At 37.3% G+C, this 26,906-nt stretch overlaps 2 protein-coding genes across 2 annotated transcripts in view; one reads left to right on the top strand and one right to left on the bottom strand.

The window, feature by feature from the left end:
- The window catches only part of FGF7 (fibroblast growth factor 7), a 63,517-nt gene extending 42,183 nt beyond the window's left edge, over nucleotides 1-21,334 (bottom strand). Inside the window, exons 1-2 of the mRNA XM_036255492.1 lie at nucleotides 21,149-21,334; nucleotides 20,000-20,551 (exon numbers count right to left, since the gene is read on the bottom strand). Coding sequence (XP_036111385.1) covers nucleotides 20,000-20,285 — 286 coding nt within the window. The 5' untranslated portion in view covers nucleotides 20,286-20,551; nucleotides 21,149-21,334. The remainder of the gene's footprint in view (nucleotides 1-19,999; nucleotides 20,552-21,148) is intronic.
- Nucleotides 1-26,906, top strand: part of FAM227B (family with sequence similarity 227 member B) — a 234,173-nt gene that overhangs the window by 119,526 nt on the left and 87,741 nt on the right. Inside the window, exon 11 of the mRNA XM_036249266.1 lies at nucleotides 20,824-20,829. Coding sequence (XP_036105159.1) covers nucleotides 20,824-20,829 — 6 coding nt within the window. The remainder of the gene's footprint in view (nucleotides 1-20,823; nucleotides 20,830-26,906) is intronic.

Here is a 26,906-nt window from a genome sequence, read left to right as displayed (position 1 = left end):
AATTTGTTAACATAAAGACTGAGAAGCACTTTTTTTTAACATGTGACTTCTTTGCTAATTGCCATATTTTTATTTTGACCTTTTTTTTAAATTAATTTTTTCATTATAGTTCACCTACAATATTATATCAGTTTCAGTTATACAAAATAGTGATGAGACATTTATATACCTTTTGAGGTTTTCACCCCAGTAAGTCTAGTACCCATCTGGCAACATATATAGTTATTACAATACTATTGATTATATTCCCTATGCTGTACTTTACATCCCCATGACTTTCCCTCTACCCCATGACTTTTTATATAACTGGAAATTGTAATTCTTAATTCCTTGCACCTTTTCAACCATCCCCCCAACTCACCTCCCAACTGGTGCCATCAGCTGGTTCTCTGTATCTACAGTTTGTTTCTGTTTTATTTATTCATTTTGTTTTTCAGATTCCACATAAGTGAAATTGTGGTAATTATCTTTCTCTGTCCGAATAATTTAACTTAGCATAATACCCTCTAGGTCCATCCATGTTTTTGCAGATGGCAAGATTTCATTCTTTTTTATGGCTGAGTAATATTCCACTGTATATGTGTACCACTTCTTCATCTATTCATCTATAGATGACACAGGCCGCTTCCATATCTTGGCTGTTGTAAATAAATCTGCGATGAACATAGGGGTGCATATATCTTTTCAAATTAGTGTTTTGGATTTCTTTAGATAAATACCCAGAAGCGGAATTGCTGGTTCACATGGTTGTTCTATTTTTCGTTTTTTGAGGAACATCCATATTGTTTTGCATAGTGACTGCACCAATTTACAATCCCACCAACAATGCACAGGGGGGTCCCTTTTATCCACACCCTGGCCAACAGGTATTGTTTGTTGATTTATTGATGATAACCATTCTGACAGGTGTGAGGTGATGTCTCTCTGTGGTTTTGATTTGCATTTCCCTGATGATTAGTGATGCTGAGCAGCTTTTCATGCGTCTGTTGGCCATCTGTGTATCTTCTTTGAAGAAATGACTATATATGTTTTCTGCCCATTTTTTTAAAACAAATTATTTGTGTTTTTGATGTTGAGCTTTATGAGTCCTTTATATTTTAGATACTAATCCCTAATCAAATATAGCCTTTGCAAATATCTTCTCCTATTCAGTAGGTTGCTTTTTTGTTTTTTAATGTACCTCTGGATATCTAAAAGCCTAGGTTTCAGTCTTAGCTCTACCACTAACTAGCTTTTTGATCTTGCCTTCTTAACTTTACAGAAATTTGAAATGTAATTACCCTCTAAAAAAAGCTGAAAGTAACCAGGTAGTATTTTGCCAACTGTGTGTAAAAGTAATTTCTTAGTTACCATTCTCAAGTTCTTAATACTTGTCAAACGAAATAACCTACAACACAAGATTATTTACAATTATTTACCATGGGTCTGGTGGGTGGTCTCCATAAGTTATTACAAGGATGAGTTTGTGAAAGCCTTATAACAGAGTAGGAAACCACAGGCTTGCATATCTGCAACCTTACATGATTTTTCATCCAGTGGTTAGGCTGGTATTAGTTGGATTACATTCCACTTATTCAAGGAGATGAATCCCTCATATCCCCTAACTCTGGAGTTACTCTAGCTATACCTGTCAAAGTGTCTGTGGACTTCAGAACTTCCAGAGCATCACTCTGCCTTTTCTCTCCAGCTGTCTTGATTTCTCTGTGTATTTCTTTTCCTTCTCTGTAATGTTCACTCCCTCTAACTCTCCCCTGCTTGTATCTCTTCTCTGTTTACTTCCTCACATCCTCTTCTGTCTCCCCTCTTTCACCCTGTCTTTGCTCTCCTGTCTTCTCTTTCTGTAATGTGAAGTGAAAATATGTCGTGAGGCATGCTGTCTGCTCACCAACTCTGTGTTTCCACCCTCCTTGCACGTGGTCTCCCGTGCGCCAGGGCAGCGCTCGCCAGTCCTCGCCGGTGCCCTGCTGCACCCATGCCTTTTCCCACACTTTGTTCTCTGCCTGAAAAGTTCTTCACCCTTTGTCAAAATCCTCCAGCTACCCCCCCCCTTTTGTGTAGATGCACTTTTTCCAGGAAAATTTCTACTCTGTCCCCTCACTTCTTTAGGGGCACCCAGCAGTATTCGCTCTAATTCTCCTGCTCTCTCCCTTGTTCATATGAAACTTAATAGTTACTTTCAGCTTTTACCAAACTTTTTCTATAGAAGCACATTAAAGGCAAACGTATATTATTTATCTTCATAGCCCTTATTATACAATGGCAACTTGTACATTTTTATGACTTTATCGGGGTAACATTGGCTCACAAAAATATAAAGGTTTTGGGTGTACAACTCAATGAAACATCCTCTGCACACTGCATCCTGCACCCATCATCACCGAAGGCAGTTTCTTTCTGTGCCATTTATCCCCACTTTGCCCACTTCCACCTACCTCCACCCTACCTTCCCTCTAATCACCGCACTGTTGTCCTGTCTATGTGTTATGTATATATTTTTTGCTTAATCCCCTTACCTTCTTCCATCTAGTCCCCTAACCCCACCCCCAACTGACAACTGTCAGTCTCGTCCACCTATCCATGCCTCTCTTTCTATTTTGTTCATCAGCTTATTTTGTTCATTAGATTCTACATATAAGTGAGGTCATTTAGTATTTTTCTTTGACTGCCTTATTTCACTTAGCATAATACTCTCCATGTCCCTCCATGCTGTTGCAAAAGGAAAGATTTCCTTCTTTTTATGGCTGAGCAGTATTCACTGTGCACATGCACCACGGCTTTTTATCCCCCTCATCTACTGATGGCACTTGGGCTGTTTCCAGATTTGGGCTATTGTAAATAGTATTACAATGAACATAAGAAACCCCAAACACTAATATGAAAGAATGTATGCATCACCTTGTATATGAAAGGTACTTGATAAATATTGACTTAAATTCCATCCTTAATTTAAATCCGAAAGAACTAGATCAAATTGCCTTTTAGATCCATGTGACATTGAGTTAAAATTTTCCATGATTAGTGGCTCTTAACTTTAAGAGTGTTCCCAGTTTTAAAAGAAGTCTTCTCCAGGGAAATTGTTGTCAGCCTACTCCCAACTGTAATACACATATTTTTTTTTAAATAGTAAATAAGATAAATTAACCAAACATTGGTATTTAAAAATATACTATAGTTTTAATGTACAAGAAAATTAAAAACACTATCTTTATTCCAGTATGTGAAAAATTTATTAATTTATGTAAAATTATAATGTAGATGGGAAAATCTGCATTACATTGTTATATTCTCTGACTTTAGACCAAGAATTTAAAGTGTTATTCTTCTTTACAGTTATTATATCAACTCTTCAACTTTGTTCTACTTCCTCCCCTTTCTTTACTCTTCACCTCCCACCTCAGCTAGTAGGTTAATAGTTTGCATAGAGTAGTTACTAATCACCTTATTCAATGCCTTTAAAGTTGCTTAGCCCACTAGCATAGTTATTTAAGCATTGAACAGGATAAAAAAAAAAAAAGAAAAGAAAAGCTCAGTTACAAGTTGTTGCTATTTATACCAAACAATTCAAATATACCACCATTTGTTTTTCTTCTTTTTGAAATGCTACCCTGTTTTGGGTTCTATATGATGCCTGAATCTCTACTTATTCTTGTCCCCCACCCGTTATACTCTGCCATACCACTCAAAGGTTTGTTAGGAAAAAGAAATTCAAACCGGCAGCTAGGGAAGGACTGCTAGAAACTGTGTGAGGGCAGAAATTGTGTCTGTCCTGAGCCCTATACATCGCCCGGCACCCCCAACAGCCAGCACAGTTCCTGCCATGTGTGAAGTGCTTAAAAACATGTGTCAAGTGAATGAATGAATATATAGATGCGAATTTGGGTTTATATTAGAATATAACTACTATCTATTTGTTGATCTCTTTTCCCTAACACTATAAACACTGAGTTTTCACATTATGAGCACTTTGAATCTATATTCTTCCCTCTCTGACTCTTTTACTTACAAAAAACATACCCAGTTTTTAACTGTTGATGGGTAGAAAAAATGGAAAATGATACTAGTAACAGAGTGTGTAAATAGAGGAAAATCACCAGCTAAGCAGACACTGTGGATGTAACTACAATAATTCTGAACTGAAATCCATAAAACTTCAATTCTAGTCCAAACAAACATTGCCACTAATTCAAGACAAGAGTTTGAAAAGTTATTTTACTTCTTTGTGTCTCAGGTCCTTCAATAAGGTGAGCATGATGGCTAGATCAGTACTTCTTACACTTTTTATCTTTTTGAAATACAGGTACTTTTGAAAATCTTATGGAAACTTTGAATCTATTTTCCAATATTTTGTCTATCTCCCGAGTGGAGTTGGCTTTGCCTCACACAACCGTTAGTGTACTTTCAAGAAAATAATCTAATTTATTTGTCAACACTACAAGTGGGTATTGACACACACTGGAAGGGCTCCTCTCTGGTTCACAGTAAGAGAAGAGAGCTACGTGCTTCTTCAGTAGACGGGAGCCCAGTCCGCAGCTTCCAGAAGGAGCACTCTACCCCTCGGGCTGGTTTCACAGATGCAGTGTTCTGCGCCTCCTCTTCTGTTGCTTTAACTCAATCTTTTTTAAAAAAATTTTTCTTTATTGATTTTAGAGAGAGAGGAAGGGAAAGAGACAGAAACATTGATGAAAGAGAACATCGATTGGCTGCCTCCTGCATGCCCCCCGCTGGGGATTGGGCCACAACCTGGGCACATGCCCTGACTGGGAATCGAACAGGCGACCCCTTGGTGCATGCGTCAGCGCTCAACCACTGAGCCACACTGGCCAGACTTTAACTTAATCTGTATGTTTACTTTAAAACCCATCTTGACTAGACAGTCTTCAGATGTGAAAACCGTGTATGGTAGCCAGCCTTTGGTTAGGCCTCTAATGGTCCCTCCACTTTGCATGCACACCCTTGTGAAGTCCCCTCCGACATTTTACTACGGTTGGTCTGTGTGACAGTAAAATAAGTCAGAAGTGATAGCATCATCCTGCAGCTTTCATCTTGGAGATGAACTCTTGCCCCTCTCTCCTCTTATCTCTCATGCTCAGTCTAGGGGAGGCCAGTTATCACATCATAAGGACACTGAGGAAGCCTATGGATAGCCCCACATGGTAAAGAGAAAGTCTCTGGCCAACAGCCTGCTGGGACTGAGGCCTGCTCATACCATGTGAGAGAGCTTGGAACAGATCCTTCCTCCCCAGTCAAGTCTTAAGACTGCAGCCCTGGCTAATAGCTTGACTGAAACCTTGAGAGACCCTGAACTAAAACCACTCAGCTCAGCTGCTTCCTGATTCCTGACCTACCTACAATGTGAGATAATAAATGTTATAAGCAACCAAAGGTATTCATTATGCAGCAATGGATAGCTAATACACATACACATTCTCTCTCTCTCTCTCTCTCTCTCTCTCTCTCTCAGCTACTTAGTACTATTGGTAACATTTAACAATTGAAATCTAGACTTCCGGTCAAGATGGCGGCGTAGGTAAACGCGGTATCGTGTCCTCCCACAACCGCATCCAAGTTACAACTAAACTACAGAACAACCATCATTCAAAACCGCCTGAAATCAAGTTGAATGGAAGTCCTACAACTATGGAATTAAAGCAGCAGCCACATCCAGACTGGTAGGAGGAGCGGAGGCGGAGGGGCCGGTCCCACACCCACATGTGGCAGATAAAAATCAGGAGGACACCTTGTCTGGGAAGGTCCTTCCTGAGGACTGAGGGGTCCCCGTCCCACACCAGGCGCTCTGCTCAGGGTTCCAGTGCCAGGAAGAGAATCCCCATAACTTCTGGCTGGAAAAACCAGCAGGAACTGAGGCTCAGGGAAGCTGAAGTGGCTGGAGCCCCAGGCAGCTCCTTAAAGGGCCCGCGCACGGACTTATCGGACTCTCTCCCTCTAAGCTTGGATGGGAGGCAGCTCGAGGGGCACCAGAGACATCCAGGGAAGAACTGAGCTGTTTGTCACTGGAGCGAGGGCTGGAGAGGGGGCTTTCTCCGGGACAAACGTGCTGTCAGAGGCCTTTGTTCCTTTGGTGAGCTCTTCACTAGGGCGGCAGACAGTCGCCATATCTGGGACTCCAGCAACCTGGCTCACACTCGTAGTCCCACCCTGGTGACTCCCTGAGGCCCTGCCCCACCCAACTTTCAAGCCCATCCAAGCTGTTGGCACTTACTTAACCATAGGATTGGCCTGTCTTGGATCCTGCTTCAGGTTTCTCCTAAATTTTTCCAAACGAGCAGCATCTGATCTCAGCTAGCCCCATACAACTCGTTAAATAATACACAGAAACAAACACAGGGAGGCAGCCAAAATGAGGAGACAAAGAAACAGGTCCCAAATGAAAGAACAGAACAAAACCCCAATAAAAGAACTAAGCGAAATGGAGATAAGCAACCTAACAGATGCTGAGTTCAAAATACTGCTTATAAGGATGCTCAATGAACTCAGTGAGAACCTCAGTGAACTTACTGAGGGCCTCAAGAGCATAAAACAGGGCCAGTCAGAAATGATCGATGCACAGTTAGAAACGAAGGAGGCTTTAACTGAAATAAAGAATAATTTACAAAGATTCAATAGTAGAGTACGTAAATCCAAGAAGCAAACCATTGATTTGGAATATAAGGAAGCAAAAAAACGCCCAATCAGAACAACAAAAAGAAAAAGGAATCCAAAAAAAATGAGGATAGTGTAAGGAGCCTCTGGGACAACTTCATTCGTGCCAACATTCGCATCTTGGGGGTGCCAGAAGGAGAAGAGCGAGAACAAGAAATTGAAAACCTGTTTGAAACAATAATGGCAGAAAACTTTCCTAACTTGGTGAAGGAAACAGACATATAAGTCCAGGAAGCACAGAGAGTCCCAAACAAGATGAACCCCAAGAGGCCCACACCAAGGCACATCATCATCAAAATGCAAAAGGTTCAATACAAAGAGAGAATCTAAAAAGCAGCAAGAGAAAGGCAGCTAGTTACCTACAGGGGAGTTCCCATAAGGCTGTCAGCTGATTTCTCAAAAGAAACTTTGCAGGCCAGAAGGGAGTGGCAAGAAATATTCAGAGTGATGAAAATCAAGAACCTACAACCAAGATTATTCTATCCTGCAAAGCTATCATTTAGAATCGATGGCCATATAAAGAGTTTCCCAGACAAGAAAAAGTTAAAGGAGTTCATCACCACCAAACCGTTATTATATGAAATGATGAAGGGTCTTTTTGAAGAAAAAGATAAAATATATGAACAAACAAAATGGCGATGAATACATATCTATCAACAATGGAATCTACAAACAAAATGAACAGGTAGAACAGAAACATTCTCATAGATACAGAGAACATTTTGCTGGTTGCCAGATGGGAGGGAGGTTGGGGGAATGGGTGAAAAAGGTGAAGGGATTAAGAAGTACAAATTCATTGGTAGACTGACAAACCTCAAAGGGAAAGGGGTTGGGGGGTGGGGAATAAATCAAAGAACTTATATGCATAACCAATGGACACAGACAACAGTGTGGGAAAAGGCAGGAGGGGGGCGGGAGTGGGGAGGACGGGGTCAATGGGGGAAAAATGTGGAACATCTGTAATACATTCTACATTCAACAATAAAGATTTAAAAAAAACAACAACAATTGAAATCTATTCAAGCAATCTGCTCTTACCTCATTTATTTTACATTTTAAAAAGTGAGGCCCAGAATAGTTAAGTACTTGCCCAAGGTCACTCAATTAAATACTGAAAGAAAGAGCATTAAAACCCAGGTCTCCTAATACTTAATACAGTATTATTTTCATGTCCCCATGCTGCCTCTCACTTTCTAATCAATGCAATCTAGTTTTAAGGTGCAAATAATATGAATTCATGTTTATACTAAAAGAGCACTATTGGTATGATAAACTAAGACTGACAAATCATAAATGAATTGTTTAAACCTACTTTTTCTTCCTTTTCTCTTCTCTAAGTGACATTTAGTCCATTCATAAAGCCCTATACAAGGAGCAAAGTAATGGATATTAATGAACATGAGCTAATTTTGCTACTTGTGGGTAGTTCTGATAAGAACCTTTGGTAAGAAAAGGCGTTAAATTTTTAATAAAATAAGTGTTCAGATTATTAGCAGATATTAACCATTAAGTCATTTTTGTGAATAATATAAATAACTGACTGCTTTTATTAGTTACTGCTTCTGCATTCTTCTTCAGTAGCGCCTCATTACCTATGGGGAAAAGTACTTGTTCCCTAAAATGGAAAACAACTTTCCAAGAAATGAGACTTCTCTGCAGCCTCATCTCTCCCTGATTTCTACCTTGAACTTGATACTCCTGAAACACTTACTCCCATACACACCTACTGAAACACCACTCAGTTTTTCGGCATGTACTATTCTCCAGGAAGAAGTGCCCTTTGTTCTTACTTGTTACCCATTCCCTATACCCTTCTAGCTAGCCTGGCTCACTCCAGTAGCTCTTCAAGATGTAGTTCAAATATAATATCCTTCAAAAGTCTTTCTCAATCTCTCCCTGGTTTTGTGATTGTCCTTCACTATGGTCCCCTAACTTGCTGAATATATTTTTATCACATACCACATTCTATAAAAATTGAGGCTTTGGTGTTGTTTTTCCAAGTAGGCTGAAGTTTTCCAAATAGTGGGTCTTTACCATATTTATCTATGCATCCACAGTATACAGCACACAATATATGCTCAATCAATATTGCAGCAAATAGGATTCTAGTTTCTGGGAAGAGCTACTACAACTTATAGAATACAAACATTCTAAGATTTTTTTAAGGTGTTGAAAGAAATTCAGGTCACAAAAAATGCCTATGTCTAGTTCTCTGAAAAAACAAAATTGAGAAACAGAGATATATGATTTACCCAGATAGATTGTCTTTGTACTAACTTGTCATTTTTATTCCCTTTCTCTTGCCCTTTTCTTTTAATTGGGCAAAGTCCTAAGACGATTAGAAATAAATTGAGAACATAGTAATCTGGGACAAAGAAGGAACCAATTTGCCAATAAACTATTTTTTTTTCAACCTATCCTTCAGAAGTGCTTGTTAGAACAAACTCTCTGCTCTTTCCTTTATTTGTTTTTGGTTTTGTTCTATTTGGATTGAGTGGCCTTTGGAGAGGGAAACTATCTGGCTATACTCCTAAAATTAACTGATTTAGTCTCTAAAATTAAATTGTATGTATGTATATATCCTAAAAATAATTGAGGACACTTACTAATGAACAAAAGTATAAATATGTTTAATAAATATGAGAAATGTGTTCAAAATACAACCAAATGAAGTTTTGTAGCATCTGTAAGCAAAATAAACTGAAAGTCTCTACGCCAGCTCAGAGGGAGACAGATGGAGATATGCACAAGGAAAGCTGGAGTAGGGTTTTTATTTACTGATAAGAAGATAATGCCAAGGACTCATTAGGTCATATCAAAGAGAAGAAAATGTCAGCTGTTTATAGTTCTTCACATGCAAACTATCCCACTGCATGGTGCAAATTAATATGTGATATTTTAATAATACCAGTGACATGTGGTGATGACTAAAACAATGCTTTGGACTTAAACTCTCTTGGGTTCTAACTCTGACAGTTACTAGCTATGAAACCTAGAGCAAGTTACTTTATAAGCCAAAGTTGCCCCATCTGCAAAATGAGGCTAACTCTGCAAATTTAGTACTCTCTGAAGATTATATATTAGATAATATATATAAAGTGTCTACAGTGCCAGGCACATAGTAACCACTCAACATGTTTACCTCTTAAAGTAGTTGTTCTTATTATATTAAAATAATGTTAATGGTCTGTGTTTTTATCCTGAGGGGAAATGTTACTTAAAAATGCCTTGCTTCTTCCCCTTCCAAGTCTCTTAATAACTTTGTTGGCTGTGAGGAACCTGGGAGGTTGAAAGCAGTGTTCTGAACATGAACTTCTTGCTCTTCAATGCACAACCCTGTTCATCACACAGTGAACTCGCCAGTCCTACTGTTCAGTGTCTGTTCCTTGTAAGTCACCTGACCACCCTGAGATTTCCAGAAAACAATCATTTTGCACAGAGATTTTTGATATGATCATTTCAATCATCAGCTAGTCTTGAACACCAGTCTTTTTTAGTTGAATTTAACAATGCCTAAATAAGAGGCAAATCAGACCTATGTATAATTTTAAAACTAGAACTTGTACACTCGCAAACTTATCAAGCTGACCAATCTCCTGAGGGTCTTTTCTTTCCTTCGATGAAATGGGCTAATGGTGACTGCAAGCTTACAGCAAAGAGGAATTTTGAGAAGTAATTAGAATGGAATGAAGTGTCCAACTGCACCAATTTCAATGTTGGCATATGTATTTTTTAAAGAACTAACATCTGTATTTAGCTATCTACTTCTTATATTTAGTCACTCCATTAAAATGTTCCCAGTTGTACATTGTGCAACTTGACATAGACTAAATTATATTTATGACAAAAACAAACAAAATTTATTTCTACACATTGCAGTAATTTTAATAGTAATATTAAGGTGAATATTTGAAAAAAACTATTATATAATACTTGAAACTACTATAAATTTTAAGTTCAAGTACAACTTAACAAACTTGATATATAGATTTGTGCTTGTCTTCTTTGGGAATGAATTATTCAATATCTAATCAACTTCAAACCAGTTAGAAAATTTGAAGACTAAATTTAGCCAGAATCTTTTCAAAGTGCACAGCACCTTTTTATGTCTATTAAACACCCAACATCATTTTGTAATTCATTATTTGTGCAGAAAGAGGGTTGAGCACAATTTCTCAGAAACAGAGAGACCTCAGATTTATCTGAGTGGGAAAACATCTCAGCTCATTGCCTACTTCATGATTTAGAGGGAGTAAAACTATGCCAGCTGCTTGACCACTGAGTGTCCTGGTTAGATAGCTGAAGCAGGTGATCCAACTCTGATGACAGTAAAGTTGTTTTATCTTGAAGAATTTGGCAGATAACTTCCATAATTTTGTCAATAAAGGCTAAACATATGCCTCAAGACCATTGTTTCTCTCATTTTTTAGAAACACTTGACTTTAGCAGATTACAATTATGATCAAAGATCAAAAAGGCATTAAAAATAGAAAAATATGCAGTTATCCAGAAAAGCAATATTATTCCAATTTAATTTATGTTTATTTTACCATTCCAGTTTAAATGATGCCTTCAAAACAAGGTACCCTTTAAAGGAAATAGGCATTTTTAGTAAACAGGGCAATAAAAAAAGTCTGAAAGTTAATAAAGGTCAGATGTTTTTCCTCATATTTTTAATATGAAAAAAAAGGGGTCTAACCTCAGTGGGCTTATCATTGATACCTAGAAAGATATTAAATCGCTTTCCATTTCCCAACCTTGCAATACTCTCTTATTACCAGTAATCTACAAAAACTATGTCCTCTGAAGGTAATGTATTTGTTCTGTCTTTTTTTTTATTTTTTATCCTCACCCGAGGATATTTTTCCATTTTTTGTACAGATAGAGTGGGAGGAAGAGAGAGGAAGGGAGAGAGAGAGAGAAACATCAACGTGAAGGGACACATCGAGTGGCTGCCACCCGCACGACCAACCAGGACCGGGGACAAACTGCAACCGAAGTACGTGCCCTTAGCGGGAACCGAACCCGGGTCTCTCCGGACCGCAGGCCAACGCTCTAACTGCTGAGCCAAACTGGCCAAGGCTGTTAAGTCTTTTATCCTGATCATTTTTCATGTCATTTTTCTTCCAGAAGAGAATTCCATGCCACCCTTCTTGAGTTGAGTTAGGCAACCCCGAATGTGCTCTAAATTTTCCTCCTCTGACTTGTAGTTCACCTTCCATCCCCAACTAAACTCTTAATTCTCTAAAAACATGGACTGTGGTGGACTTACAACTATTTACTACTTACTACTGAAGCATCAGTCTGGCATTGGGAAGTATCAATGATCATTTATTGAATTAGTAAAAGACTGAAAAAAGAAGTCACCAACCTTTCAAAGTTTTACATGATATCTTCATTATTGAAGTAAACAGGGAGAAAATTGTCCACTGCCTACAGGTGAACTCCCCAAGATTACTGTCTCAGCAGACCAGACCAGACTATAACTATGCCTGTGCTCAGAATTCCAGTTAGAGACACCATAAGACACCAAGAGACTCTCTGAGGATCAGGCTACAGGCACTAAAACAAATTGAGAGTGTATTCATCAACTTGCCACCTCTCCCCAGCTCTCTCTCCCTATACATAAGTCCTTTCCTCCCTTCAACATTGCTCACCAGGTCCAGGATCAATCTTGTAAGTGCTACTAATAAGTAGGCAGATTGTTACTCAAAATTTATCAGCCCACTGCTTGTTTTTACCAGAATAGCTCATTTAATTCTTAAAGACTTTTCTTTTTCTTAAAATGCAGACATGAATTATTATTTTTTCTTTATAGAGTTTGTGATATACGGGGATTAGTTGACAGTAAAATGAGAATAAGAATGAGTGTTGAGGAGGACCCTAGCTCTTCCAGGATTTGTCTTCACCATACTCTGCCAATCACCCTGTAGTATCACCAGTGGTAACTGTACCTTCTTAGATCATTGGTCTCAACAATGAAACTTATCCACTAGTTCTTTGAAATTACCTAGAAAACACTAAGTCAAATAGGTTTTAGAGGCCAAGACATTTTTTAAGATAGAAAATGTGAGAGATGAGAGGTGGATTTCTCTTTTATTTCAGCAAGTCTTTTCATTCTTGTCCACATCAAATTTTCATAATTCAGTGATCTATTTATTGCTTATAACTAATTTTAGATGTGTAAAAACTTAAGGGAGAAATATGTTAAGTGACTGCCAATCCTCCTCCCTTCTACTACCTCTTACACTGGGCTAAGTGCTGTTTCCTCTATCATTGGGAGATAGAAGGAAGAGTAAGACATGATGCTTAATTTTTCCAGAACTGACATTCTAGTGGCATTGCCAAATGCAAACGTAAAGAACCATAAGACAAGGCAAATCTGCTGTATATGGCTAGAAAGGCAGTTCTATTTAAAATCTCAAGTAAGTGCCTGCTTCAAGTGATACTGCAATTAATTCATTAAACTGGCAATTCTCCCTCAAGATTATGCTAAATTTCAAATTTCTAAATAGTTTTTGGCCAGTGAATGAAATTTGTTTTTTATTGATACAATGGAAATAACTTCAGCTTTTGTTCAGACTACTTTTTTGAAAAGTGAAACCAAAGCTTATTGTATTCAGGTACATAAGATAAGAACTTCTCAATCATATTGGAATCCTAAAAGGTTTCTAGTTTTTCATTGGTTTCTAGGTTGCCCAAATAACAGGTATCGGTCATCATTTCAAATTAGGAGAATGATTGTATAAAGTTGCTCAGAACCTAGAAAGAGCTTTAAACTAGGCTTAAATCTTAATGCAAATCTCTGGATTTCAGCCCAGCATCCATACCCTAAATAATACCCTAATAGTCCAAAATCATAGTCAGGCTCCTGACTTTGGCACAAATTCTTGGTTCAATGTCATTCTTAAAATACTGGTTCAGGTTAATCTTGTAGCCTTTTTATTTGGAACAAAGAACAGAATGGAAGTTGGATTTTAGTTCTTCACTACACAACAGACAGATCCAAAAGCTCTCAAATTTCAATGTAATGAAATTTAAATGTTTTACCCAATCAGGGGTGAGAAGGAGGAGGGTGAGAGGGTTGTGTATACTCTCTTGTAAAATAAATTTAGAAAATCATTATAGTCTTCTCCTAGAGTTTTGCAATTCATATTCGTGTGGTATATAGGCTTAGAGAATTTTTCCTGTGAAAAACCTGTTCAACTTTATTTGACTTAATATTTGACTTAATATTTCCCATTTAGTTAGCCACAGAAACTGCTGCAGGAAACATCATTGATATCTCCAGGGACACTAGTGATCTAAGAAAATGTTTGGAATTGCTGCCTTAAGAAAAATCTGCCGGCTGTGTTGACTCTGAATTTCATCTTAAAATTTTCTGAACATTATCTATAATTACATCTAAAGTTAAAATAGGCAGATAAATGGAAAGTATTATAATAGCTTTTAATAGAACATGATAAATATGGTATTTAAGGATGTTTAAATATGCTTTCTCTCTCTTGTCGTACATCATAAAAATAAACTCAGTTTCAGACTTGTCCTGATAAATAAGCAAAGATTATTACAGTAATTGACACCAATTTAACTAGTAGATTCAAGCCTTCTATTTGAGTACCATCTGCAATAATCCTATTATCATTTCAACCCCTCTGTGTACTATTTTGTTTTGATCTCAGAAATCCTCCCACTACTATCTTATCAATCTATTGAATTCCACTGCCCTTATTCTTACGTGCATCAAAAAGTTAGTAGAGCTATATTTTATGAGAATACTTTTCTTAAATTCACTCGATATTGAAAATGCAAAATCCATTCATTTTTATAGAAAGTTCTTTCCTCTCTCGCTTTTTTCTCTCCTATTCACAGACAGATATTTTCTTCCTATTTATTTTTAGCAGAACCCTCGCTAATGGCTCTATTAAGTACGCATGTTCACCCCAGTAGAAGTGATTACATTCTTCTGCAGGAAAGTTGACTGAATTGAGTGGAGAGACCCTCTAGAGCTAGTTCTCCCCAATGTACATCAACCTTTTTCCCTCTGAGAATGGTGTTGTCCATTTAAAAGGCACGTCTTACCCGAAATATTGAATAATTCTCCTCTCTCCTTCCCCCATCCTAATCCTTTTGTCTTTAAAACCATTCAAAACTAGCTAACTTGAATGATATTTGTTTGGTTAGTGAATTTGGTATGGCTTCTCCACGTAAGTCAGGTACAGGTAGAATCTCAAATGCAGGTATAAATCTAAATCTTGGTCAAGTTAAATGTTCAGGGGACTCTAAAGAGAGTCCTTTCAGATCCACATAAAAGACAGAGAGAGGTCCTTCATGTTCCAACCGATTCTGCATGTTGAAAGATTGGATATGAACTAGGATGACATTATGCTAAATGAAATAAGCCCGACACAGAAGGACAAATACCACATGATGCCACTTATAGGATGAATCTCAAATAGTCAGACTCATAGAAGCAGAGAGTGGAATGGTGACTGTGAGGGGCCGGGGGAGGAGGAAACAGGGAGCATTGTCAGAGGATATCAAGTTGCAGTTACACAAGATGATCTAGTCCAAGAGATCTGTGCAATGTAGTGCTTAGAGTTTACAATATTGTATTGTATACATAAATACTTGCTAAGAGAATAAATCTTATGTTAAGTGTTCTTGTCACAAAAATATTAATCATTATTATAAATAAAAAGAACAGAAGGAAACTTTCGGAAGTGTTGGATAGTTTATGGCATAAATTGTACTGATAATTTCACAGATATATACGCAGTCTCTAAACTCAAGCTGTATATATTAAACAAGTACATCTTTTTGTATGTCAGTCATATCTCAAAGTGTTGTTGTTGTTTTCATGAAAGATTAGATATGGTTTAGAAAAGGGAAGAATTCATATGGAAAACTATTTTGTTTAAGGAGTTGTTTTTTTTCTCCTTGTTACTTAGACATACACAGTTCCTGCCTTTTATTCCATGTGTCTTATGTGAAACTAAAATATAGAAATCTTGCATTTCATAGTTATGTAAAAGAATTTACTCTACTACCCAAAATTAGTTGATGCAGAGGAAGAAAGCTAGGATCCTTAGAAAAGGAAGAAAACTTTTCCTTAATCCCATACTTACGAAGAGAACAGACCTCCGGCTTCACATCCTTTGCACCCATCTGGATGGACCCTCTAGGTGTGGAGTTTCTCCCCACCCCCAGGTGTTCTAGACTGGAAATTGTCTCTTTCAGTCGCTGCCTTTGAACTCTGTGGGGTGGCCATCGATGAGACCTTAATTTGGGGGCATTCGGGTTCCTAGTCCTACATGGCTCATTTAAGTGCCAGGTTAGCTGGTGCTAAAGCCTGTACCCAAGGTCTCCTACTGAGGCACCACTGGGAAGTGTCAGGGAGATTCAGACCTGCCTGTCATCACGTGACTGTGGCACAGGACCCGCTGACTCTGCGACCAGCTCACTCACCAAGGAAGCCTTCTTACATAGCAGCTTGGGAGCTGCCCTCACGTGCGTGCGCTGCCAGGCCCGTCCACCAGGTGTTTGCTGGAACTACTGAGATTTGTCAGCGTTCGGAGGGACCCAGGAGAACGTCCTTAACGCACAATTCAGAAACTGGCTCCTGATAATTCATTTCAAAATTCTGCAGAATACAAGTTAACTCTGGATTCCTCTCAGAGTTCCAAAATATTCTTGGGACATCTGAAGGGATTCAGACTGAACTAGAGCCGTTGGTCCCATTAATTCATGGTTTTCCACCATTCCTGTACAGTGAAATCACCATAAACAAACATTAATACCTCGGTTCCCCCACCTTCTCGATTTAACTGAGCTATGGTTTCCCTAGTAATCCAATGTGATCCCCTTAGTCCAGTCGTTCTCAGCTTTGGCAACGTGTCAGAATTATCTGGGGCGCTTTTAAAATTCCTGGGGCCCAGGCTGCGCCCAAACCAATTTAATGAAAATTTTTAAAGGTGGGGTTGTCTTCGTTTTCTTATTTTTTATTTTGACAATGTGAATTATTGTCCTTTCAGTTAACTTGCTAAGAACTGTTTAGGGCATAAGCAAGTTTACCATATTTAGGGGTAGTGTGTGTGTTTGGTAGCTATTAGCAGAGATTACTGTTGATTAGGAGCTTATCCAAAGAATTGTTGACAATTGAGTCGCTGAAGATTTTGTAGCCAAAGTCAAATCCAACAACACTGTGTTTATTTGCTTTTTGCCAATTGTTAGGCCATATCCCGTCACAGTCTAATAATCCAAAAGAGAGTATTGCCAAATCATTGGCCAGTTTTCAGAAGGGCTAACCCTTTTCTTGCTATGGAACTTACAAGGCTCACCTATAACCAGTAAGGCATACCTTTTTATTTGAATCAGTGGTTTCTGACAATTAAGGATTTATTTTTTCTTAAAGGGAATGGATGATATTGACCATTGTTGGGAACAGCAAAGCTTTTTAGTAATTGGGTGCCAAAAGCAAGGACACCATCCTGAGAGACTGAGCTCTCTGTTCCACATCTGTCTCTCAGGGCGGTTGTTGGTTGCCCAGTGCACTGCTGCCGTCTCTCACTCAGCACCTCAGTTCCCAACTTAAACAGCAGTGTTATTTCTGTCAGGTGTGGAGTGATTGTTTTTGTCTGCTGATGGGTTGCCTTGTCCAGCAATTATCTAAATCCACCCTTTGGCCTTGTCTCCAAGCAGAGAGTTCTGACAACAGCAGTGGAAGTATTGACCATCCATTGCCAGTCCCTTTATGATGTTATTAATGCTCTCCCGCAGAGAACATACGTATTTCATTTTTGAGGGGCATTTTATGCTTTGCTTACCCTTCTGTTAGTTCAGGAGAGGTCCTGGTTTCATCCCTTAGAAACCTACTGCAAGGCTTAATGTGGAGCCACCAGAGAGAGCAAGTTGAGAGGAGAGGTGTTCTTGCCTCCTGAGTGATAATAGTATGCAACCTCAGAACAGTTCTCCAGCAACAGCGCCTCTCCCCTGAAGAGTCAGGAATGTGGTCCAGCATCTCTTGGCCTCTCATGGGTCCTACATTTAGAGCTGGGTCTTGCTTATATGTCTAGTAATACGTCTTATTTCTGTTGGGTTCCTTGGTACTTTTTTTCTTCTTTTTCATTCTAATATAAATTTAAGATAGTTCACAAGACAACTCTATAATTAAGATAAGATTGAAGTGAGATCTGCACAACCCAGGGTAACTTAAGTAATTTTGTAAATTACCTAAAGATATGAGACATGAGCTATTATATCCACCTCCCTACCATTCCCCTTCGCTTCCTTCAGGCCTTCCCTCCCTCCCTCCCTTCCTTCCTTCCTTCCTTCCTTGTTTTTTTCTTTTTTCTTACTGTAGAATTAGTTAGTGTTAGAGGAGAAATGGTTACCAAATTGGCTTTATGGTTACTCAAGGTTGATGCAAAATTATACTTCAAACTACAAAATAACTTTATCATTTTGTGTATATTTATAAGTGCCTATGTTTAGTGGTTTTAAGAAATTTTAACATAAATAAAACTTACATATGTGAATGCATTCCAATTGTAGACATTTTTTAGCCCAAATAATTATACATATAATTCACTTTTACTGGATTTTACATCTAATTTTTCCATTTTTTTATTATTTGAAAAAAAAGCATTCAAAAGGAATTAGTCATAGAGAAGAATTCTACAGTGTTTAGGTTTGAATAATTTATTACTACAATTTTAAATTAGTTCTGACAGCTCATCCTTACCATTGAGGTAATATCACTTTCATCTCATTCAGTGTTCATGATAATTATGAGTACTTAGCTTTTCCACATTTATGTTATATAATTTCTGTAGTTTAGACTAAAACAGACTGTAAGAACTAGAAGATATATATGGAGATCACCTGTACCTATCCCACATCTTACAGATGGAAAATTGAGAATTGGAAAATGTAAGAAACCATTCTGAAGTCACTCACAGACAGGGGTTGGACCTATTGGTTATGACTTCACCTGGTCTTCTCCATCAGGTTCCATTATCCATGATACATCTCAATAACTTTTAAATTAATTGATTATAAGCCAAATTTTGTTGCTTACATGAAAATGGGGCCAACCACAAACCTTACCTCCAAATAGTTATTTCTTTAGCTAAACTTTAGTATAATCAGAACAGTATTATAAGAATAACATGATAACTTTATTAATAATAGTAATTATAAAACCATAACTGTTAACAATCCATTAAAATGGCCTAACATTCTACATCAATTATAGTTAATTTAGCTAAGAAGCCTGAAAGCCATTCATTAAACAAGCAACAAAAATTGTAAATATTTACAAAGCAAGCCTGGCACTGTCCTAGACAAATGTTTACACCATCATCCCCATGCATTCTTTTTCAATTGACTGTAACACATAATATTATAAGATGATAAAATAATAACATTGTTCAAGTGCTAGTAATACAAACAAAATTAATTTTCACTCATGGATTTTCAAATTCTAATGTATATATTGAGGTATATATTTGACCCCATGAAATTTAATGCCATTGAAATTGGCTATTAATCATAACTGCTAAATGATAAATCCAACCCTGATATTTCAACCTGACAAGAATAACTGATTCTTGAGGAAAACTAAGGCTTACAAATTGAAAATCATGGAATTAACATTTTTTCCAACTCACTTGTATTTCTTCCTTCACATTTACCTTTCTCTTAAGAAAATATAAAACTATGGTATAGATTACCATAAATAAAATGTTAAGAGGAACGTATTTTCTGCCTAGGTAAATAATTAAGTAGTTTAATGCAAGCTCATTATATCATGAATAAATGAGGGTACCACAGAGTCACTTCTGTTTCATAACAAGACACAGTTGCACAAGTCACTGAGTGCCTTTTTGAGCACACATTAAGAGATATTCCTTAAAAGAAAATCAAATTATTGTTTAAAATAAATTCTCTGTTCCTCAAACTAATAAGCAGTTTTTGTGACTATTTACTGAGTACTCCATTAGTAGTGTCCCTAATGTGTTTTGCTAGCAGACAAATCACATTTCAGTGTGAATAATATCATTTATATTTTGCTTAACTTATGAGCATTTTGAACTTAGGACATGGAAAATATACTTTCAAATTAGTTTGGGTTATTAGCTCCAACTATAAATTTTTCCTATTCCAGGACATGTTTTCAGGAACATAGTTCAACTATCCAAGTTTAGAGAAATTAGAAGATAATATTTAATTTTTTTCAAAAAAGAAAAAGAAAACATAAAGCATGTCACTTGAAAATGATCTTTTCCAATATTGTTACAGTTCATTAGTAGTGCTGTAAATAAAAGACATTACTTACTGTAATTGTTCTTCATCTCTTGGGTCCCTTTGACTTTGCCTCGTTTATCAATTCTCAGATACCACTGTGTTCGACAGAAGAGTCTTCTTACCCTTATATCCCCTCCTTCCATGTAATCATAACTTCTTGTATGTCGCTCCGGGCTGGAACAGTTCACATTTGTAGCCATTTGCTCTGGAGTCATGTCATTGCAAGCTAAAGATATAGTGCCCACTAGACAGATAATGGGAAAGCAGGAACTGTAGAGCAAAGTTGGCAGGATCCATGTCAGTATCCATTTGCGCATTATAGTGTAGTGCTCCGGGTGTTCATGAATACCATAATGAAAATTAAATCTTGAGTTGATTGTTGCTCCTAGGTCATTGACCTCTTTCTATCTGTGAATTGTAGATTGATTTAAGACAAAGTAGTTGCTCTTTCTAAATTGTTAGCCTTATCCTTCTAGTTCCTGATAGCAATACAGGATTCCTCCTTCACTCTGTTGGTGTATCCTTATAAAAACAGGTTGTAGTAATAAGCGCAGTTGCTGTGACGCTGTTAGCTACTTGACTTCTGTTTGCAGTGAGAGATTAAGAACAGGGACAGCAGGAGAAAGGAAGATGAAAAATTGTATGTATAACTCTCAGTGGGTAAATAGTTTTATAACATAATCAAGTATAGTGTATCCTGGGAAGGTATATTTAAAACAGCTTTCACAGGATGTCAACATCTTAACCACTCTATATGTAGATTTATATAAGTTATGCATTAGTAGAGACAAGTCAAAATATGATTGTAGCAATCATTCCAGTTGCTATTTGATAAGAAACATCCTGCAATTAGAGCTATTGGTTTAAATTAAGTTCTAAAATTACTATTAAAAAAGTAAAAAATGCTTTTCCAAGATTTCTTAATGCGATGCTTTTGCATTTGTGGTTAATCAATTCTTTTCTCCTGAACTGCCCACATTGCTCAAGTTAAATGTCAGGATTGCTCTGGAGAACTTCAACCTTATCTTTATGTAAGTTCTACTGCGAAATGACTATAGATAATTTCATGGCTCAAAAATCTGGTAACTTTACTTTTCCCCTCAGTACCAAAACCAGAGAAAGAGATAAACTGCTAGAAAACATTCAGCATTATTTTTAAAGACAAATAACAGTAACTTACTTGTTCTGTTGATAACAGCTGGATACACAAGAATTCCATGTCTGTTGTCTGCCTTCTGCAACTTGAGCCTGTCTACTGTAGCTACAAACTACTTCTCAGCTGAGAAATTCTCCAGCAGAATCATAATTGTTTCCATAAATCAACAGGATTCAACAGAGGATTTTCTCTGCGTGTGTGAGTGCGTGTATGCTTGTGTGTATGTGTGTGGAGCCTTTTATTCAGGGCTTTTCGATAAATACCTTTGCTGACCTCATTGCAAGCAATTAAAACTTAACCAGTGAGCTGTTAGTTGAATACAACAGCAAGAATAAAGGAGGCTTGTATAGTATTCATTCAATGGTCATGAGAGGGAGCTATGAACATGGTTTATGCTTAAATCTACAAGTGGGTATCTCCTTAGTAGAAACAGCTCTCTGAGTCTGAAACAGTTAGAAGGAGAAGGAAATTTTTGGGCTGTCTTTACAACATAGCAGTTGTATATAAGTTGAAAAATATTCCTTTGAACATATATAAAAGGGACTTTTTAATAGTTAGAAAATCTTTTCCATAGCTTTATGATACATGAATTTCTATTACTCTCTAGTGCTGCTCAGAATGTTAGAATAAAACTGCTAATCTGTATTTACTCACATCTCAGTGTCCTGTAGCACAATATAGCTGAGTCAAGGGCATATCCCTTCATACAGAAATAGTTAACCATTGTATATGCATATGATTTTTATGTTATATTTCTACACTGAAAATGAGAAGACCAGGGTTCTTATTTGAGTTGGGTCACTAATTACCAATATGACCTTGGGCAAGTCACTTAATGTTCCTGAGTCTCAACTGCTACATTTGTGAAATTAGTGTAGTAGTCTAAGTGATTACATGCTGCCTTGTAGTTTTAAAATTCTGTGACTTGTAATTTTAACTACTGGTATAAGGAAAAGGATATACTTTTAAAAATTGTTATTAAACTTTTTAAATAAAGAAAATGGTTTTATATTAATTACCAGTATTTGACTCTTGCCTCAATAAGAACATTATCACAATAAATAAGTGTTAATTTATGGATGGACCTATAAAAGCTATAGTTAATGTAAATAAGAAAGCTATTTTACTTTCCAACATGAGGTGTTCTCCACTTTACTTCGTGTTCCAGCACATATATAGTAGTTTTCTAATGTTTTATTAGATATTTGTTGCAGGGTAATTGCATTGTTAATCTAAATCAACATTTAGGAATGTATATTAAAATTCTCTTTCCCATGTTAATACCCCCAAAATGTGCGTGCACGCGCGCACACACACACACACACACACACACACACACACTCACGCGCGTGCATGCACGCACTGCATTTGAATACCACCAGGTGGTGCATGTAGACCAAATAGGACAAGAAAATTAAGTTCCTTCAACTGGATTGTAGTTGATGTGATTTCCCTTTGTGTCTATGCTTTTGGGGAATAATCAAGAGCACAGAATAATTTAAATGTACCCAGGTACTTTATAAGCACCAGATATTGAAATTAACTTTATCAGGGCAGAGGAGTTTGGGCCCTTCTATAATTGCATCTGTTGAAAGCTAGATGGCTGCAAAAATATTCTATCATGTATTTCTCTAAAAGAAGAAAGAGAAGAAGGAAAGAAAGAGTGATGCTACTGTGTTCTGAATCATACCCCCATTAGTTTTGTAGGCAACAATAATGAGCAGGATCAGAACTCCCAGGACTTGGATATTCCCTCTAAAGAAATGAAAATTGCTGTCGGTTCACATGCAAAGGTACTCAAGAGCTACTAAATCTGTCTATTCCACACTGATCCTACAGATTTTAAATTAAGAAACCAACAGATGGGAAGTCAAAATTTTCTAATTAAATGCTTAAGACTTAAATAAAAGAAATGGATAGTTTGTTGATAAAGAGTTCTTGGTGCCTTCTGAAAATCTGCAATGTAGGGTTAATTATAAATTTGGAAACAAAGTAAGTATAAAATTGTGATCTATGCGCTTCAAGTTCATTAGGTGTCATTGTACTCTGTAATTTGAAAATATGATCCCAGCAAGATTAATGAATAAATTAATCTCAACAAGGGATCTATATTTAAATCATTTGATTATCATTTCCTTAATGGAGAATAATTAATTCAAGATGGGCCCACAACCTGTTTCATTAGAACCACAGCTATAATGAAGAACTTCATTTATGCCCTTATTATACTTCAAGAGGGATTCTCCAGAAACCAAGTGTAACTTATGTTATTTCTGGAAGGGATAACCCTCTGTTTTCTTTTTGTTTTTGTTTCTGTTTTTTATTCTTAGTAGTAATAATGTTGACAAGTATTTATTGCTCTTGATTTAGTGTATATATAGTGATAGGCCAAACACAGAGATATTTTTTTATTATTGAAAGTATTACAGATGTCCCCCTTTTTCCCCATTGACCCCCTCCTTCCTGCTCCCACCCACCTCCTGCTTTCCCCAACCTAATGTCTGTGTCCATTGGTTGTGCATATACAGGTATAAGTTCTTTGATTTATCTCTTCCCATCCCTCCCACCCCCCATCCCTCTGAGGTTTGTTAGTCTGTTCCTTACTTCCATGACTCGATCTATTTTGGTTGACAGCTTATTTTGTTCATCATGTTCTATAAATAAGTGAGATCAAGTGGTACTTGTCTTTCTCTGACTGGCTTATTTCACTCAGCGTAATACTCTCCAGGTCCCTTTGTGTTAGCTCAAAGGGTAAGAGATTTTTCTTTCTTACAGCTGCATAGTATTCCATACCACAGAAATATTTTGAAGAAATGCCTCTTTTGTTGTTTCAGATTGCATTAACTTTCTTTTTAACTGGAAACACTTCTTTAAATTTGTAAAACAAAGGATTCTTGCATCTATTCCTAAACATTGATTTCTTAAGAAAAATAAAACTAAAAAATAACCTTAGAAAATAAAGATTATCACCTGAGATTCTTCAAAAGGAAATAGTGTCTAACATTTGTCTGGTTTGATTTGGGGACAGAATATATAAAAAGAGTATAAGAGTCTCTTTCAGTGACTATGATGAAAACATAGGCAGTTGTTAAAGTAATAATCAACCATCTAGTTTTGCTTAAGCAACCTTCATTATATCCCTATTTCATGAAGAGATAAATGATTAAAAAAATGCTTTAGTTTAATCAATTTTGTATTTCAATAATAAATTTTAAACTTATGCCACATGCATAAGTATGTATAATAAAATCAATAGAAAAGAACATCATTAAATATTTTCATTACTTTTATTCTTACATCCATCCTATTATTCATCTCCTAGTTCCTGTCCTTTCCCCAAAATATAGGTAATCACTGTTATTAGTTTCTGAGTATATTTCCAGAGTTTCATATGCATATACAGGCAAACTAAATCCATATATCTGTATATATTATTTTACTTTTCCTCTTTTTATACAAAAGGTAGTATACCGTACACAATATTCTGTACTTTGCATACTTTTTACTTAATAAAAATAGAAAAATCTCAGTATTTAGAAAATGTCTTCACCTTTTAACAGCTGTATAGTACTCGATTGAATGGGCATATCATAGAGTATTTTACTAGCCTACAGTTGATGAACATTTAATTTTTTTCCAGTCTTTTTTTTATTACAAAAAAAAAAAGAGGTGCTGCAAAGAAGAAAGTTATAAATGTGTCACTTTTTACCATGTAAATATATCCATGGGATCCATTTCCAGAATTTCTCTGGTCAGATGGTATATATATGTATTTAGATATTTCCAACTTACCCTCCATGAAGTTGTACTAGTTTTACAATCCCACTAGCAGTACACAACAGTGCCTAGTTATTCAAAAGAGTGTATTGTCAAACTTTTGGGGTTTTGCTAATCTAACAAATGAAAAGGTTTTTTTTATTATAGTTATACCTTACATTTCTCATCTTATGAGATAAAGTGACCATCGTGGACAGTAGTATAGAGAAAAGGTGTGAGTGTCTACAATAGGTGGCATCAAGGCAACTTTCCCTACAGTGACACCAGCATAGGTGACCAAGACTTAACCAGATGAGGATGTACCTGTCAATACACAGACTACATGTTAAAAGAGAACATGTCTTGCCTGGCTGCTGTGGCTCAGTGGTTGAGCGTCAACCCATGCACCAAGAGGTTGCTGGTTCGATTCCCGGTCAGGGCACATGCCCAGGTTGTGGGCCCAATCCCCAGTAGGGGACGTGAAGGAGGTGGCCAACCGATGTTCTCTCTCATTGATGTTTCTATCTCTCTCTCCCTCATCTTTCCTCCCTAAAATCAATAAAGAAAAAAAAAAGAGAACATGTCTTTTCAACAACGAAACACCAGTGTGGCTCTAGTAGAGAAAATGAGAGGGACTGTGGTGCATGGCAAGGCTGCAGAGGCCAGCAGTGTGTGGTGGGCTAGATCAAGGAGCTTGATTTGTGTCCTAGCAGCAGTAGGAAGCCACTGTGGTATGTCAAGTAAAAGAGGGACATGGTCAGAATTGCACTTCCTGCTTCTATTCTGGCAGAGTTATTTAATTCGTATTAGCAGAATAAGTCTATGAGATGTTAAATGGTGTTCTTCCTATTTTCAAAAAGAGAGCCAAACTTTGTATTTGAAAAGGAAAGATGAAAGAGGAAAAAGCCACTTCCTGACTTGGGTAAAGACTAAATCTGTTTCAAAGGGTTGTGCTAAGTCCTCTGAAAAGGGAAGCATAAAAAGTGCCTTTGATAAGCAGCTCAGGGAAGGTAGGTAGAGTCCATAGACCAGGGAGCTTAGAGAAAAGTCTATGTGGGGAACCGGGCTCCTGTATTTCTGGTTACCACACAGCAGAAGCAGAAAAGCTCCAGAGAATCAGAATTGCCTCGTGTCTCTAACCAGATGGGCCCATAAGCACCCCTCATAAAGATTTCCGATGTTTTAAAAGAAATCTGGAAGCAGCAGGGAGCACAGACCTGGAGGAACTGTGAGAGCAGAGTCAGTGAACACCCCCAGAAGTAACCAAAGTAGAGAAATGACTCAACAGCCAGAGGCCCTTGCTTTGGCCCTAAATCAAACCCTTGAACCCTGGCCCATCTTCAAGCAGAACAGAGAAACCCAAGAATAACTGAGGTTAAGTTTTCCACAACTAGGGGCGGGGTAGGAGGGTGAAATTCTCAAAGTTGAAGTTAGGTTGATTTATAAACATAAATTTATATGTAATTTCTTACATATTTGAGAGTGTGGTCCAAGATTTATTTCCACTACATTCCCACAGCTGTCGTCACACTACAGATTTGTCTTCATCTATTCTTCTGTCTGTCCCTTTCTATTAAATTTAGCCTCAACTTCGGATCATGCCATACAACCAATAGTACTTACTTCCTTGATTCATCCACTAAACAAATATTTATCACATAGCTACTTGGTGCCAGATGTTGCCCCAGCCTTTTGGAAATACAATGGTGAATATTCTGGTCATGATCTCTATCTACCCTTACAGAGTCTGCATTCCAGTGAGAGAACAAACGTAAACCATAGATCTGTGATGTGAGCAGGGAGTTGGGGCAGGGTGGAGATATTAGGATACAAAGAAGGTGTTCAGGGAGAGAGGACATGGACAGGTAAATGGGTAGAGGCACCTTTCTTTAAATAAGAAAGGCCTATCTGAGGAGGTAAATTTTCAGCTTCCAGAAACAGGAGTGACTTGGCGTGTTCCAAGAACTGAAAGAAGACCAATGTGAATGAAGTGCGTGAGCAGTGGGGAGAGTAGTGAGAGGTAATT

This window comes from Molossus molossus, unplaced genomic scaffold (genome assembly GCF_014108415.1).
Source record: "Molossus molossus isolate mMolMol1 unplaced genomic scaffold, mMolMol1.p scaffold_m16_p_1, whole genome shotgun sequence".
Classification (NCBI taxonomy): domain Eukaryota; kingdom Metazoa; phylum Chordata; class Mammalia; order Chiroptera; family Molossidae; genus Molossus; species Molossus molossus.
Note: the sequence above shows the minus strand (reverse complement) of the source record. Positions and strands in the feature narration are given on the sequence as shown.